The sequence below is a fragment of the Acomys russatus genome, chromosome 9 (assembly GCF_903995435.1).
Source record: "Acomys russatus chromosome 9, mAcoRus1.1, whole genome shotgun sequence".
Lineage (NCBI taxonomy): Eukaryota > Metazoa > Chordata > Mammalia > Rodentia > Muridae > Acomys > Acomys russatus.
Genome location: NC_067145.1, coordinates 4,279,234 through 4,295,759, shown reverse-complemented (window position 1 = coordinate 4,295,759; position 16,526 = coordinate 4,279,234). Strand labels below are relative to the sequence as shown.

The window sequence follows — 16,526 nt, the reverse complement described above, 5'->3', positions numbered from 1 at the left end:
CCAGGCACACAGGTGGTGCTCAAACATGCACGCAGGCCGCACATTCATATCCATAAAAAGAAAAATAAATCTAAAAAGAAACAGATAAAAAATAAAATAAAATAAATAAAAAGAAACAGATAACTGAAACCAGCACTGTGGCCTTTATTCCCAACATTTGGGAGGCAGAGACAGGACAGTCATGATTTTAAGGCCAGTTTCAGAGAGAGAGTTTGAGGTCAGTATGGGTTACATGCGTCCCTGTTTCCAAAATAAAACAAAATCGACAACTAACTTCAAAGTCTATTGACTCTTTTTAAGAAACATTGGGGGCTGGAGAGACAGCTGAGTGGTTAAAAGCACTGCTAGCTCTTAGCACCCAGGCTCCAATCCCAGCGCCTACACAGATGCTCACAACTATGAGCGACTCCAGTCCCAGGGAGCCCTCATGGCATTTACACTACTGTGTATGTGTGTACCTGCCTATACGCACAGGTATAACGCACATCGAGGTCAAAGGACACCTTGCGGGAGTTGGTTTTCTCCTTTCACCACATGGGACCTGGGGACTGCACCGACACCTTTATCCACTGAGCCATCCTGTAAGCTCATGCGTTAACCAATTGGCGATTATATCTAACCTCCATGGCTTCCCCTGCGATGATTCAGGAGCCGGCACTGGGCTGTAAGCCTTCACGCGTGTTCTTGCTCTGGTTCCCTGCTCGTTCTTGCCCAGTGGATAGAGACTTAAATGGCTGACTGCCCAGCAGATGAATCACTGAGTGTTCAGAAAAAAACCAGTATTCTCGTTTGCCCTATTTTAGCTCACTGTTGATTTTTCTTTATCAATCAAATTAATCACTATAGTGAAGACCCCCTAACTGATAGCTCAGTATTAGTTACAAAGGAGTTTTGGTTTCATGGGCACTCTTTTTTAACATTTTATTTTATTAATTTATTCTTTTTTTTTTTTTTTTTTTTTTTGGTTTTTCGAGACAGGGTTTCTCTGTGTAGCCTTGGCCATCCTGGACTCACTTTGTAGACCAGGCTGGTCTTGAACTCACAGCGATCCGCCTGCCTCTGCCTCCCGAGTGCTGGGATTAAAGGCGTGCGCCACCACGCCCGGCTTATTAATTTATTCTTATTACATCTCAGTGGTTATCCCATCCCTTGTATCCTCCCATTCTTCCCTCCCTCCCATTTTCCCCTTACTCCCCTCCCCTATGACTGTGACTGAGGGGGACCTCCTCCCCCTGTATATGCTCATAGGGTATCAAGTCTCTTCTTGGTATTCGTGGGCACTCTTAAACAAGTATGCAGATTGCACTGGGAATCACTGCCTGAGTGGCTTCCTGTTTTGATTAATGAATAAACTAATTTTCTTCAAGTTTCTTCTGTTTATGAAGTTTGTTTCACGCAAGCACAACAGAAATGGTTTCATGCAAAAGCTGTTCATACTGCAGTTATTGTCTACTGTTCAGCGAGAGCAAAAAGCCTTTTTTAAAAAAATGTTTATGGTGATGAGTATCAATTCTAACTGGGCAATGGAATAGCTCTTGTACACTTTTCATTTCCCTCTAGTGTTTTGCACTTTAAAGTTTACTATGCATCTAAAAACGTCATCTGCTTGACTACTGAGGAACTAAAATAGCTACTTATGAGCATAAGGTTATGATCCCATAATAAACTTCATCAATAAAAGTTCTACTCCAGTACCTAATGTCTACTTATCTGTGCTCAGGAAACAGATATTAACATTAGTAATACCTTATTTGCATGTAGGCAAAATAAATTCACCTTAGTGATTGAAGTTCAGTCTGCCTTGTGGCTAGTAATCTCTTGAGGTAGAATCAAAATTAGTTGCTACAAATTATATTCATCTTGCCCATAGGAAAAGTAGCTTTTGCCTTCACAATTCTTTCTTCTTTTATTATTAATTTATTATTATTATTATTATTATTATTATTATTATTATTATTATTATTATTATTATTATTATAATATACAATGCTCTGCCTGCATGTACACCCACAGGCCAGAAGAGGGCATCAGATCACATTATAGATGGTTGCTGGGAACTGAACTGAGGACCTCTGGAAGAGCAGTCAGGGCCTTTAACCTCTGAGCCATCTCTCCAGCCCCAACTATTTCTTCTTCTTAATTCATTTGACAAACACTCAGCCTGCCTGCCCAGCCACTGTACTATGAAAAAAAGCACAATGTGGGGGGGGGGGGCTTGTTTAGTTGAAGGTCTACAAAGTTTTACAGATGCTTACAAGAGCAAATGAGATATAATTTGATAATTGGAGGATGAATAGCATAATCAAGGGCACAGGACTTGGTGAAGGGTCAGAGGTGAAGGGTCAGAGGTGAAGGGTCAGAGGTCTCAGGACACTGTTATGGGGTTACTCGTTGCACTGACTGGTTGGTGACACTGAAAGCAACAAAGTTGGAATAGGAAGGTTTTGGAAGCCATGCTAACATTTTATTAAATTTGTACTTTTGGTGCTGGAGATCCAACACAAAGCCTTGTCTATGCTATGTAACCACAGACCTACAGCTCTGTCTTATTAATAAGCTTGCATTGGACTCTAAGGACAGTAGACACATTAGATAATCATTGTTTAAGCTCTACAGACTAACAAAATACAAACAGAGGTAAGAGACTCGTAGTGGAGGTCATGAGTAACTTTCTCAATGTGCTTTCATTCTTGAGTGGACAAGAAGGCTGAGTAGGAAAAGTGTTTTCTAAGCCTGTGACCTGAGTTTCACCCACTGGAACCCACATGTGGAAGAATAGATCGACAAGTTCTCTGATCTTCATGTGTGCACCATGGCATGCTTATGACACTTCCACAATAGATGGATACGTGTAAAAATTCAGTATTTTCACTGGGCTTGGTAGCACCCATCTTTAAAAACAGCACTTGGAAGGTAGAGGCAGATGATTCACTGTATTTGAGGCCAGCGTTTAAGAATATAAGAAGTGGGCTGGGGGCTGGAGAGATGGCTCAGAGGTTAAGAGCACTGGCTGCTCTTCCAGAGGTCCTGAGTTCAATTCCCAGCAACCACATGGTGGCTCACAACCATCTATAATGAGATCTGGCGGGCGCCCTCCTCTGGTGGACAGGCACACATGCAGGCAGAGCACGGTATGCATAATTAAAAAAAGAATAAGTGATACACCACTAATTTATAGATAAAGAACCAAGTTGTAAAGAACCCAAAAATAAATGGGAAAGGCACAGTTGTTATGTAACATTTAGAACAAATCTAGCCAAGTCGGTGGGAGTCTGTGACTGACGGCAAGCACTTAAAAGATTCCTGCCTGTAAACTGCAGCACTTGGGAGGCAGGGGCAGGCAGATCACTGTTGAGTTCAAGGCCAGCCGGGGCTAAAAAGGGTCTAAAAAGGGAGTCCAGGACTCCCTTTGGTTCTCCTTGCTGTAGGTAGTTTATTGTATATATATGTAATAATATAAATGTAGGCTGGGCGTGGTTGTGCACACCTTTAATCCTAGCACTTGGAAGGCAGAGGCAGGTGGATTGCTGGGAGTTCGAGGCCAGCCTGATCTACAAAGCAAGTCCAGGACAGCCAAGGCTAACATAGAGAGACTCTGTCTCGAAAACCCAAAAATAAATAAATAAATAAATAAATAAATGTATGTATATGTAAAAAAAAAAAAAAAAAAAAAAAAAAAGAAAAAGATTTCTGGCATCTGTCAGTTTCCAGGCATCTTTCTTAGTGTTTGAGTTGTATCTACATACTAGGTTCTTCCTTCAAGTAAATGGAGAGCGTGGGCAACTGTGCACGTTTCATCACGTACATCTAGGGAAAAGTAGGATGCAAAGAACAAGATACTGAGCCAGGCGGTGGTGGCGCACGCCTTTAATCCCAGCACGTGGGAGGCCGAGGCAGGTGGATCTGTGTGAGTTCGAGGCCAGCCTGGTCTACAATGTGAGCCCATGACAGGAAGGCTACACCCAGAGAAACTCTGCCTCGAAAAACAAAAAACAACAACAACAAAAAAAACCTGTTAACTTCTTCTTAGAAACACGTGAGGACTGTCACCTTGCTTGCAAACGCATCTGAAACAATCGAAAGGTTTTACAGAACTCATTCACTTCATGTTTAAAATGGGACGCGGTGCGGCAGCGAGCTCCCTCCAGACCGCTAGGGGGCGAGAGTCCGGAGCCTCGCTTCCCGCGGGGACCGGCCGCTCTCGGCGACGCGGCCTCGGAGAGAACACTTCCGGCTGGGCTTGCCGGGAGGCGCGCGCTGTCTCGCCGGTGCTTGTGCGGAGGCTGTGGGCTCAGGCCGCCATGGAGCCCTCGGGGCCCGGCGAAGGTGGGCTCGGCGCGGCCAGCCGGGGTGGTGGGCCGTGCAGGGGAGGCGGGCGCCGCGCTGACGGGCCCTCTGTCTTTTGTTTCTTGCTGCAGTGACAGGCGGAGACACGGCGGGAGCCGACCCTCAGCTGGCGGTCACCATGGGCTTCACGGGGTTCGGTGAGTGAGCGCGCTGCGCAGGACCCGTTCTGGTTTTTGCAGCGGGCTTCCGAGGGGAGGTCGGGGAGAGCTGTCACCTCGGACAGGCGCCTTCTGCCGCCGTGCCAAGTCCGCATTGCTTCCGTCCCGTTTGCTGAGACCAGTTCAGACGACGCTTGGAAAACTTAAAGCGATTACTGTTGTGACCCAATCTGAGAAGGGCGTTTGTTGGTGGCCGTTAAATAATATTATGGTGGTCATCGAGTGCCTTCCTTTTGGTTAGTCTGATCCAGAATCCTCATTGCAATATATATGTATATTTTTAAAATTGTTTTTTCAGACTCCCTATGTAGACCAGGCTGGCCTTGAACTCACAGCGATCTGCCTGCCTCTGCCTCCCGGGTGCTGGGATTAAAGGCGTGCGCTACCACACCCGGTCTGCTCATTTCAATCTTTATGTATATGGTAGTCGTGACACGTGAGACATTTAAAAAATTAGGTAATAAAAAAGTCTCAAATGACATAATCATCTGTTAAAAACATTAGTGCTAGTACATATCAAATGGACATTGCTCTGTAAGTCCTTTTGTGAACAACTGACCTGCTAATGTATATAGATCTCATTCATTCATTCATCCACTTACTATGTTCTAGGACGCTAGGTAATCAGTCCATAGAATGGTAGTTACAGTATTTACTTTTTTTTCTAATTTCTTATTTTTTTTTTAAAAGATACATATATTTGAGTAGGTACAGTATGTGTGGAGGCCAGAAGACGCCACTGGATCCTGTGGAACTGGAGTTACGCATGGTTGTGAGTCACAATGTGGGTGCTAGGAACCAAACTCGGCAAGAGAAACCAGTGCTCTTAACAGCCGAGTTATCTCTCTAACCCCCTTTTCTGACTTCAGAAAGTTAGGAGAATTAAAAAAAAAAAAAAAAAAAATCAAGGGGATGGAGAGATGGCTCAGTGGTTAAGAGCACTGTCTGCTGCTCTTCCAAAGGACCTGGGTTCAATTCTCAGCCACCTCATGGCAGCTCACAACTGTCTGTAATTCCAGTTCCAATGGCTCTGACATTCTCACGCTAAAATAAAATTAAATAAATTATATATAAAAAAAAATCAAGACTTCAAATTCCGTTTGTTTTCCTATTGCATATTTAAGTTTAATATCATTCTTGTGAGTAAACATTGTTCTTCAAGACAGTATTTTGGAGACTTTCAAGTGTTATATTCTTCCAAAACAGGACTTAACTGTTGGTAGTAGGAGGACTCAACAGGACTTCCTGCATACTGAATACCTGCTCTACTACTAGCTACACTGTTAGCCCAAGCCTTGCTTTATTTTAGTATTAGAGAGTAGACTGCACAATAGAATTTGTTTGTTTTCCCTCCATAACTTCTATTTTTATTTTTATTTTTTTGGGGGAGAACCTGACTATTCCCGGCTGGCCTGAAATGTGAGATTCTTCTGCCTCAGCTTCTTACGTGCTGGCATGTAATATCTTATCCATCTTTTCATGTTTATCAGTAATGCTAAAAGAACATTTTGTGACTATGTGCACATAATGTGTGCATGTGAATTCACGCATGACATGTGTCCAGGCATGTGGAGGCCAGAAGTTGACAGCGAATGTCCTCATCAGTTATTTTCTACCCACATTTTGTGACAGTGCCTCTCACTGGGCCAGGAGCTCATAATTTTTAACTGGACTGGCTAGCCAGGAAGCCCCAGGGGTCTTCCACCTGCAGAGCTCAACACTGCGTCTCATGCTGGACCGACTGAGTCCAGCCTCCACGGAAAACATTTTCATGAATAACACTAATTTTTGTAATCTACTGAGAAAAAGTTGTCAGCTGTAACTTTATTTAGAAAGTTACTAATGGTAAAAGTAAAATTGGGTACTTTAAAAACTTCAAGGGAGCCTGGCGTGGTGGCACACACCTTTAATCCCAGCACTTGGGAGGCAGAGGCAGGCGGATTGCTGTGAGTTCAAGGCCAGCCTGGTCTACAAAGTGAGTCCAGGATGGCCAAGGCTACACAGAGAAACCCTGTCTCGAAAAACCAAAAAAACCAAAAACAAACAAACAAACAAAACTTCAAGGGGTGTGGTGGTGCACAGCTTTAATTGTACCGTTCTGGGAGGTGGAGGCAGGCTAATCTTTAAGTTTGAGGCTAGCCTGATCTACAGAATAAGTTACAGGACAGCCAGGGCTATACAGAGAAAGCTTGTCTTGAAACAAACAAACACACACCAACTAAACTTCCTTTTTTCTGGTTTTCCTTCATTTCTTTTCTTTTGGCTGTGTTGAGGCACTGAGTTCATTCAAGGCCGTGTATTGTATGTACATGCTCCTATTCTGGCGAGCCCTCTGCCACTTAGTGGTAGACCACTAAGTTAGTTAATAGACCACTAACTCTCAAACCTTTTTGTTTGTTTATTTTGTTTGTTTTTTTGTGTTTTCGAGACAGGGATTATCTCTGGCTGTCCTGGAACTCTCTTTGTAGACAAGGCTGGCCTCAAACTCACAGAGATCCGCCTTCCTCTGCCTTCCAAGTGCTGGGATTAAAGGTGTGGGCCTCCATGCCTGCCGTCTCTGAAACCTTTAGATACTTACTGCCTAATGTCTAACAGACTGTTTCACTTTGTATCAAAGCTAACAGTATGCAGGAATGCTATTTTGATATTCTCTCTCCCTGCTCCTCTTTTTTTTTTTTTTTTTTTTGGGACAGGGTTACTCTGTGTAACCTTGGCTGTTGTCCTGGCCTTGCTTTGTAGATCATGCTGGTCTCTAACTCACAGAGATCCACCTATGTCTGCCTCCTGAGTGCTGGGATTATAGGCATGTGCCCCTGTACCCAGCCATTTTAACTATATCTCTACCAATGGAGTGGGTACTATTTAATAAAGAAGAAAGCAAGGTGGTAAAATAAAACTTTAATAAGTTGATCATGAATCTTTTGTATTGTTTTGTTGTTGTTGTTGTTTTGAGACAGGGTTTTTCTATGTAGTCTTGGCTGTCCTGGACTTGCTTTGTAGACCAGGCTGGCCTTGTACTCACAGAGATCTGCCTGCCTCTGCCTCCTGAGTGCTGGGATTAAAGGCCTGTGCCACCACTGCCCGGCAGGTACGTGGGTCCTAATAACTGAGTGGATGAGGTAGATAACTTCAAGTTTGAAGCTAGCCTGGGTTTTGTAGTTAGACTGTCTTCATTTATTTTTGTTATTTTTATTTATTTATTGAGACATGGTCTCATGTAGCCCAAGTTTGCCTCAAACTGCCTATGTAGCTGAGAATGGGCATCTGCTTCTGACCCTCCTGCCTCTAACTTCCTGGTCCTGGGATTCTAAGATGAGCTGTTGCCCTGGTTAGATACTGTCTTTTTTGTTGTTGCTGCTGTTAAGAAAAACAAAAACAAAAAACTGAGAGAGCAAACAAAATCCTTGGATATCTTATTTCAGAGGAGGGGGATGGAGAGTCTATGATGTTTATGCTAAGAAGGTGAAAGTCTTTTTGCTTTTGTTTTTTTAGCTTTTATGTATATACATTATAGTTAATAGACCAATTAAGGGATGCCCATATTGTTTGTGTTTCCCAGGACAGGGTTTCTCTATCCCTGGCTGTCCTGGACCCTGCCCCACACCCTCTTGTACAGTGTTCTCTGACCCTGGTGGGCTGATGCAGAGCACTCAGCAGTCAGTGACTCAAAGGGCTGTGACTAGGCAGGAGTCTCTATGTTAATTGCCAAACGCTGCAAGCACTTTGCTGGTCTAAACTGAAAGCAGTGCTAATCTATAGCTATACACCTAACTATCTAGAAGGCAACTTGACACCATTTCTGCTTTCACAAAACTACTGTAGTAAACATTTCCCACTAGGGCCTGTGACCTCCTCAGTCATGGACTTTTCACTAGGTTTATATTACTTGTTTTAAATTACCTTCTGTGGAGGAGGATTCAAATCCAACCAGAAAGCATTGGTTACTCATAACCACCATGCTAATATCTCACCAGTGGGCACATCTTCCTGGCAGGGCAGTGTAGTAGCATGCGGAGTCCACAGCTGGTTAAGTCGATTGATGACTCCCCCCCTCCCCTCCCGCCTCCCAAGCTTACATAACACCTATGGCACTGTGAAAAGTAAGCCAACAGGGAGGAAGGTTCCAGGGCAAATCCAGCTTGATTTCTCTGTGTGCTATGGCCAAAATGAGTCATATCTTCAGAAGTAGGGCCTTGCCACCGTGTTATGGTGGGCAGCTGAGAGCAGTGGCAGTGGCTCTTGTTGTTCTGGGAGTCCCTGGGGCCTCCCCAAAGGACCCAGAGGACTTGTAGGACAGTATCCCACACCTGGCACTGAGATTTTGGTTTAATAACCTTTTTTTCTTTTAGGGAAAGTATTGTCCATCTATGCAGAGTATTTCTGTTCAAACTCCTTTAAAAAATTACATTTAAAAAGCTAGCTTACTGGGACTGGGGAGATGGCTCAGTGCTTAGGAGCACTGGCTGCTTTTCTGGAGGACTTGAGTTTAATTCCCACAACCTACATGGAGGTTTACAACCAACTAGAAGTCCAGTTCCAGGAATTCAACATCTTCTTATGCAAGCAAAACACTTACACTTAAAATAAAAATGAATGAATTTTTTTTTTTTAAACCAGAACATTTATTTATGACTGATTGAAATCCTCAAGGTAACTGGATGCTGCGGCATTAGGTGGTGTTCCTTCACGGAATCCATGTCTGAATCTTCAGTAGACAGTTTTTAGGCGTCTTATCTGCCCTGACCCGGCTGTGTTTCGCCTCTTAACCTTGGCACTCCAGTTACACTTTCTCTTGCGCTTGGCAGGGCAGCCACATTTGCCACAGGTCGACTTAAAAAATAGCTTACACAGTAGTAGGTTTCCATGAGGCTTCTTCAGACATCTTAGTTTTAGTTAACCTACTTGAAGCCAGCTCTTCTCCCTGATTCCCCTGCCCACCCCCTTGAGCTTTTAACTCTCACCGACCACAACTTTCATATTATGTTCTGTTCCTTCCATCAAGACCTCTTCTCCTAAGTAGAGGAAATTTTAAGTCTTTGAACATAGGGCTGGACAGATGGCTCAGAGGTTAAGAGCACTGGCTGCTGCTCCTCCAGCGGTCCTGAGTTCAATTCCCAGCAACCACATGGTGGCTCACAACTGTTTATAATGTGATCTGATGCCCTCTTCTGAGCTGCAGATGTACATGCAGGCAGAGCACTGTATACATAATAAATAAATCTTAAAAAAAAAAAACAACTTTGAACATAGTTATGAGGATCAGACTCAGATTTATAGTTTCATCTCTCATATTTCCTGTTTGGTTCTTTGAGAACTTTATACTTTAGTTAGGATAATCTACTGAAAACAAGTACCAGTTGGATATATAATTTAACTGCTTCTGAAACAAATTGCTACAAATTAGCATTTTAAAACAACAGGAAGGATTATGGGCCCCCTCATTGCAAGGCAGTCACAGTGGTGTTTGCTCTGCTCCTAGGGAAGAAAGCTCGCACCTTTGACTTGGAGGCCATGTTTGAGCAAACTCGAAGGACAGCCGTAGAAAGGAGCCGGAAAACACTCGGTAAGCGGCACTGAGATTCTCCCTTCTGTTGCCTTCAGTACTGTATAAACACTATATGATTACGTTGGCAGTGATAAAGCAGGGGGGAAGAAACCTCCAGAATTTCTGTTTTTATTTACAAACACCCATCTTTAAATCAGAATTGTCAGGAGGCCTTGTGGTTCGTTTTGAAACGGAATTTAAAACATTTATTTTCCTTTTTTTTTTTGGGGGGGGGGGGGACAGGGTTTCTCTGTGTAACCTTGCCTGTCCTGGACTCGCTTTGTAGACCAGGCTGGCCTCAAAGACCACAGTGGTCTGCCTGCCTCTGCCTCCCGAGTGCTGGGATTAAAGGTGTGTGTCACCTCGCCCAGCTGCTATTTTCCTTTTTAAACATGATGAAACTTGTATTTTACTAGGATAAAGAAGGTCTACCTACCTGGATCTTGTAGAAGTGTGTTTTATGGGGTTGATTCTCAGCACTCCTGTGGCTGCAGTGACTCCAGTGACTCCATTTCCAGGGTATCTAATATGCTCTTTGAGTTTCTGTGGGGAGTAGGCACATGTGATGCACAGATGTAGATGAGGCCAAATGTCCATGCACATACAATTTAAACAATAACAATGTGTTTTATGAACAAACAAGGATTCACTAATATAATTTGTAGGAAGCAGAATAACAGTTTCTTATTATCTCTCCTGCCGCCTCTATCTGACTTTCATTTCATTTTTTTCTTTCCTGCTTACAGCGGAACCAGTATTTGGAAGGCTGGGCCAGAGGTGGCTGTCACCATTGCTTGTTGACCCAGACAGTATAGAACTTTGTGACATGCACTGAATGTGGCTGCTGCTGTTGAGTCCCCGCTTTAATGAGCTGTAGGAGACACTTAATGAAGCCCTGTTTCCAGACTGGCTTGACACCAGCGGGTGGGGTGTGGGTCCCGCCTCAGGGTCTTCACAGGACACTGGCGCTGTGCTTTCTTTGGATCCAACTCAGATCTCTCTTACATCAGAGGAAGGTCTGGAGCCGGACTTAAGTCAGTCTGTGATAGTACTTGTCATGCTAACTTGTTTTCTTTGTTTGTTTATTTTCCTGTTTTTGTTTGTAGTTTTGAGACTGGATCATACTCTGTAATCCTGACTTGGAACTTCCTAGTAGACCAGGCTGGTCGTGACTTCTGGCAGTGTATCTCCCTCAGGCTTTGAACGCTGAGATTAAAGGAATGAGCCACCAATACCTTGAGCAAACCCAAATTCAATTTTAATGATAGAGAGGAGATATGGGATCGTACTATGTTATCCTGGGCTTGAACTCATGGACCAGGTTATCTTTCTGTCTTGGCTACCTGAGCAGCAGGTGTTACAGGGGTGTACCACTGTGCACAGAAGTTGGTTTGGGCTTGAAAGTGATGAGCTGTGGGGCTGGAGGGTGGCTCAGCAATTTAAGAGCTCTAGCTGCTCTTGCAGGGCTCCTGGGTGGAATCCTAGCACCTACCTGATGGCTCACAGCTCTGAACTCCAGCTTCTGGGGGATATGTCGCCCTTTTTGGGCCTCTGCGGACACTGCATATATAGTGCTCAGGCATAAATGCAGGTGAAACACTCATACCTATAAAAATAATAAATGAAATGCTAAAAAATTAAAATAGTGAATTATTTAGCAGTAATATTTAATATTTGGATGATGGACTTGAAACTGATGTCTTTGGAAGAAAGCCTTTTTTTGTCTAATGAAAGGCAGCTATATATGCATACATAGTTTTTGGAGGCAGCTCTCACTGTGTGTCTTGGCTGTCTTGGAATTCATCATGTACACTCAGCTGGTCTCACACTTAAGAGAGAGCCTCAGCCTTTGTTTCCTGAATGCTGGGATGCAAGGTGTGTGCCACCTGCCCACTTTTCTTTTTTAAAGATTCATTTATTCGTCAGGCATGGTGGCGCACGCCTTTAATCCTAGCACTCGGGCGGCAGAGGCAGGCTGATCGATGTGAGTTTGAGTCCAGGACAGCCAGGGCTACACAGAAAAACCCCGTCTTGAAAAACCAACAAAACAAAACAAAAGATCATTTATTTAAAATCTGCACGCCAGGAAAGTGCACCAGATCTCATTATAAATGGTTGTGAGGGGCTGGAGAGATGGTTCAGAGGTTAAGAGCAAAGCCTGCTCTTCCAAAGGTCCTGAGTTCAATTCCCAGCAAACACATGGTGGCTCATAACCATTTGTAATTAGATTTGGTGCCCTCTTCTGGCGTGCAGGTGTACATGCAGATAGAGCATTGTATACATAATAAATAAATCTTAAAAAAAAAAAAAAAAGGTTGTGAGCCACCATGTGGTTGCTGGGAATTGAACTCAGGACCTTTAGAAGAACAACCTGTGCTCTTAACCTCTGAGCCACCTCTCTAGCCCCACCTTTTTTTTTTTTTTCCATGACAAGGTCTCACTCTGGAGCCTGAGACTTGGTATGTAGGCTAGATTGGCTTTTAACTCAGACACCCCCCTCCCCCTACTTCCCAAGTAGATTAAAGGCATGTGACATCATTCTTGGCTGCTACTACTATTTTTTTATTTTGAACTTCATTATGAAGTTTTTTAACTTCATTTTTAAACTTTTAAAAAACATTTTTAAACTTCATTATTACTATTTATATAAATTACTATAATCATTCATGTCCAGTGTTATTTCTGTTTGCTTTTCCTCTCTGATTATTCTGAAGCAAATCTTAGCCATTTGTGCCATCAACAAATATCTTATTATCTTACCCGTCTTCCGTTGCCTGCCCCCACTGCCTCCCCGCCCAGTGCAGTTGATGGAACCCAGTTCCTTGCATATGGTTAGGCGAGTCTACCAGTGAAGTACACCCTTGTTCGTTCTCTCTTCTTCTTCTTCTTGTTCTTCTTGTTCTTCTTGTTCTTCTCCTCCTCCTCCTCCTTCTCCTTCTTCTCCCAGTCTGAGGTTGTGTCAGGCCTTGGACCCTCAGTCATCTTACTTTAGCGTCCAAATTGCACATCATGGGGATGTGCTGCCATGTGCAGTAGTATATGTGTGTCTGTGTGTAAAGCTAGGCAGGGCGGATGCATCTGTAATCCCCTCACTATTATAGGAAGATGGGAGATGAAGACCCGAGAAGCCCCGGAAGGTGTGGGCCAGCTAGTCTGAGGTTCTCAGTGGCAAACGTCAAGGTAGAGCCTCTGACCTTCATATGCATGAGGCAGGGCAGAAAAAAAACCCCACAGTATCTTCTCAAAAGGTGAACTAAACGTTTTTTCCTACTCAATACTTGTAATACCAGTATGTGTGAGAGCTTCTCAGCATAAAGCAAATAGGTAGTCTGTTGCCACCAACTGAGTGCCCAGTAGTTTAGTTCAGTTTTGTTGTTGTCTGCCTAGAGATACCAAAGGGTTTTTTCAACTTGAGATGCCAATCACAGATCCTAGAGTGTGACCTTGTCTCTGATCCCCGATCCCCTGGGAAGCACGGAGGCCGACTGCTTTATGGCCGTCTAGAGGATGCGGGGGAGCAGCCGCGTGAAGTGAGTCAGTGGGCTGGGTCGGGGCCTTCTCTGAGCCCACTCCTCATGTTCAGCCGGCCTAGATTCATCAAATCTACTACTTTTCAAAAGGTTTTAGAGGCTGAATCTGTCCCACTGCCCCTGCTTTTCCACAGTGATGGGACCAGCTAGGGACCCTCCCCAACTCCAGAGATGTAAATGATGGTGTGACCAAAACGGGTCCTGGTGAGCAACAAAGACAGCGCCTGTCATTCAGGAAACTGGAACTGTTTTAGGAACATTAGGACCTAATACATGTTACATTGTACATCCTAAAAAGGCCAGTTTTAGTGATGGAAAAAAATGCTATCTCGGGTATTTTTGGAAATATTTTAGACAGGTTTTTGTTAGTTATTTATACTTTCAGAGGCATCTGGTATTTAGGCATTTCATACAAAATGCTTTGAACAGCAGTTTTATTTACATAAGTTATATAGTTCCTGGCAATATAGGTTCTCAGTACACATTTGAGATTAAATTGAATTTAGAACTATAATAATAACATTTATTTATTTATTAATTAAAAAAGATTATTTATTATTTATACAGTGGTCTACATGTATACCTGTAGGCCAGAAGAGGGCATCAGATTACATTATAGATGGTTGTGAGCCACTATGTAGTTGCTGGGAATTGAACTCAGGATCTCTGGGGGAGCAGTCAGTGCTCTTAACCTCTGAGCCATCTCTCCATCTCCTACTTATTTATTTTTGAGGAACAGTTTCATGTAGCCCAGGCTGTCCCTAGAAACTATATACAGCCTTGACCCTGTTGTCTCTACCTTTCATGTGCTGGGATAACAGGGGTATACCATTAATGCCCAGTTTCATGTGGTATCCAGTATGCTTTGCGAAAGCTGCATCTATATCACCAGCTCAAATACTGCTTTAAAAATAAATACAATCCCTATTCGGCGATGGTATTAAATGGCCCGGCCTGTCAGAGCTTGGCATAGAGAGCCTCGGTTTAGAGAGCAGCTCCACATTGTATCGTATGAGGAAAACTGGGTAGGATTTCAAAGTGTTTGATCCCCATCAGGTGGGTTATACCTGCGACCTCAGCAAATTCTTGGTTAGGCTAAAATGTTGGACATAGTACCTTGTAAAACTATGTATGTATCCTTTTTAATTTCTGTAGCTTTTTCCCCCTAAAGCATGTATGCACACCACTTAGGGGGTTTCGAAAAATTATTAGGTTTATACATTAAAAAAAAGTTTGTGATGGGGCCAGGCATGGTGGCACATGCCTTTAATCTCAGCACTCTTTTTTTGGAGACAGAGGCAGGTGGATTGCCGTGAGTTTGAGGCTATCCTGGTCTACAAAGTGAGTCCAGGAGAGCCAAGGGCTACTCAGAGAAACCCTGTGTGGAAAAAAAACCAAAAAAAAAAAAAAAAAAAAAAAAAAGTTGTGACTAGGCATGGTGGCACAGGCCTTTAGTCCCAGCATGTGGAGGCATGAGGCAGGTGGGTTCGAGGCCAAACTGATTTACAGATTGAACTCAGGACATCCAGGGCTCTGTTACACAGAGAAACCCTGTCTCGAGAAAAAACAAAAAAAGTTGGTGGATGAATTCAGTGTGTGGAACTTGGCCTGGTACCACATTCTTTGTTCAGTTTCAACTGTGGCTTCTACTGATCTGAACATGCAATTCTCTATTTAGTTGAAGAAGAAAAAAACTAAAGTTTTCTTTAGCTTTATTGTGCTGTTTGGGATGATTTGTTTATACATAAAAGCAATCACATTCTGTGGGAAATTATTCATTGTAAGAGTTTTAAGTGACTATTTTTGTGTTCTCCCAGCCTTGGCTATTAAATTTAATACAGATTATAAAATTAAAGTTGATATGCAATTTCACTGGCTTATAAAAATTATTTGTGTACATGTGCATGTATATATGTGTGTGGTGTGTGTGCATGCGCATGTATGTGTGTGTATTGAGTGTATCTATACGTGTGGTATATGTGTGTGTGTGTGTGTGACTAATATAGATTAAGTGTATTACCCACATCTAATTTTGCTTTCTTAGTATTTTGTTATTAAGTATATCAAAGTTAAGTATAAACCCTCATGACATGGTAGGCCAGTGACTTGGTATAAATAAACAAGTGAAATAAGTATATGTGTGTAAGTGTGTGTGTGTGTGTGTGTGTGTGTGTGTGTGTGTAAGGTCAAGATGATTTGCAGTAGTCCTTTTTCCTTCCATCATGTGGGACTTGGGGCTTAAACTTGGGTCAACAGGCTCAGCAGCAGGTGCTTTTGTAAGCTGTTGCTTGTTGGCCCTGACTTCTTTGAAAATGGACAAATTGTAATACACATGATGATTCTTATTGTTGATATTGAAGTCTTTCCTTTGTTACTGAAATTATATTTAGGGGAATAAGTCAAGCTAGGTGTATGGCTGAGGATGGCCTTTGCTTCCCAAATCCTGTGATTACAGATAAGTGTCACCAGGCCTGAATTTCAATGGGCAATTTAATGTCTGAAAAGAGAAAACATTAAAAAAAGATTTAGAAAGTAGACCTCTTTTTTTGTTTGTTTCTTTGTTTTTTGAGACCGTGTTTCTCTGTGTAGCCTTGGCTGTCCTAGACTTTGTAGACCAAGCTGGCCTCGAACTCTCAGCCATCCTCCTGCCTCTGCCTCCCAAGTGCTGGGATTAAAGGTGTGTGCCACCATGCCTGGCTAGACCTCTTAAAAAAAAAAAAAACAGAAAAAACAAAACAAACAAACAAAAAACCTTCAAATACTTTTTTTCTCTAGTTAAATCCTATATTTATGTCTTATTTTTTCTTGGATTTATTTATTTATTTATTGTTTTTTTTTGAGACAGGGTTTCTCTATATTATCTTGGGCATCTTGGACTTGCTTTGTAGACCAGGCTGGCCTTGAATTCACAAGAATCCCCCTGCCTCTTCCTCTGAGTGCTGGGAC

The 16,526-nt window shown here is 42.9% G+C and overlaps 1 protein-coding gene across 1 annotated transcript in view; it reads left to right on the top strand.

Annotated features, from left to right (window-relative positions):
* The first annotated feature begins 4,115 nt into the window (after nucleotides 1-4,115).
* The window catches only part of Wdr70 (WD repeat domain 70), a 207,764-nt gene continuing 195,353 nt past the window's right edge, over nucleotides 4,116-16,526 (top strand). The window contains exons 1-3 of the mRNA XM_051150838.1: nucleotides 4,116-4,326; nucleotides 4,419-4,484; nucleotides 9,985-10,068. Coding sequence (XP_051006795.1) covers nucleotides 4,116-4,326; nucleotides 4,419-4,484; nucleotides 9,985-10,068 — 361 coding nt within the window. The remainder of the gene's footprint in view (nucleotides 4,327-4,418; nucleotides 4,485-9,984; nucleotides 10,069-16,526) is intronic.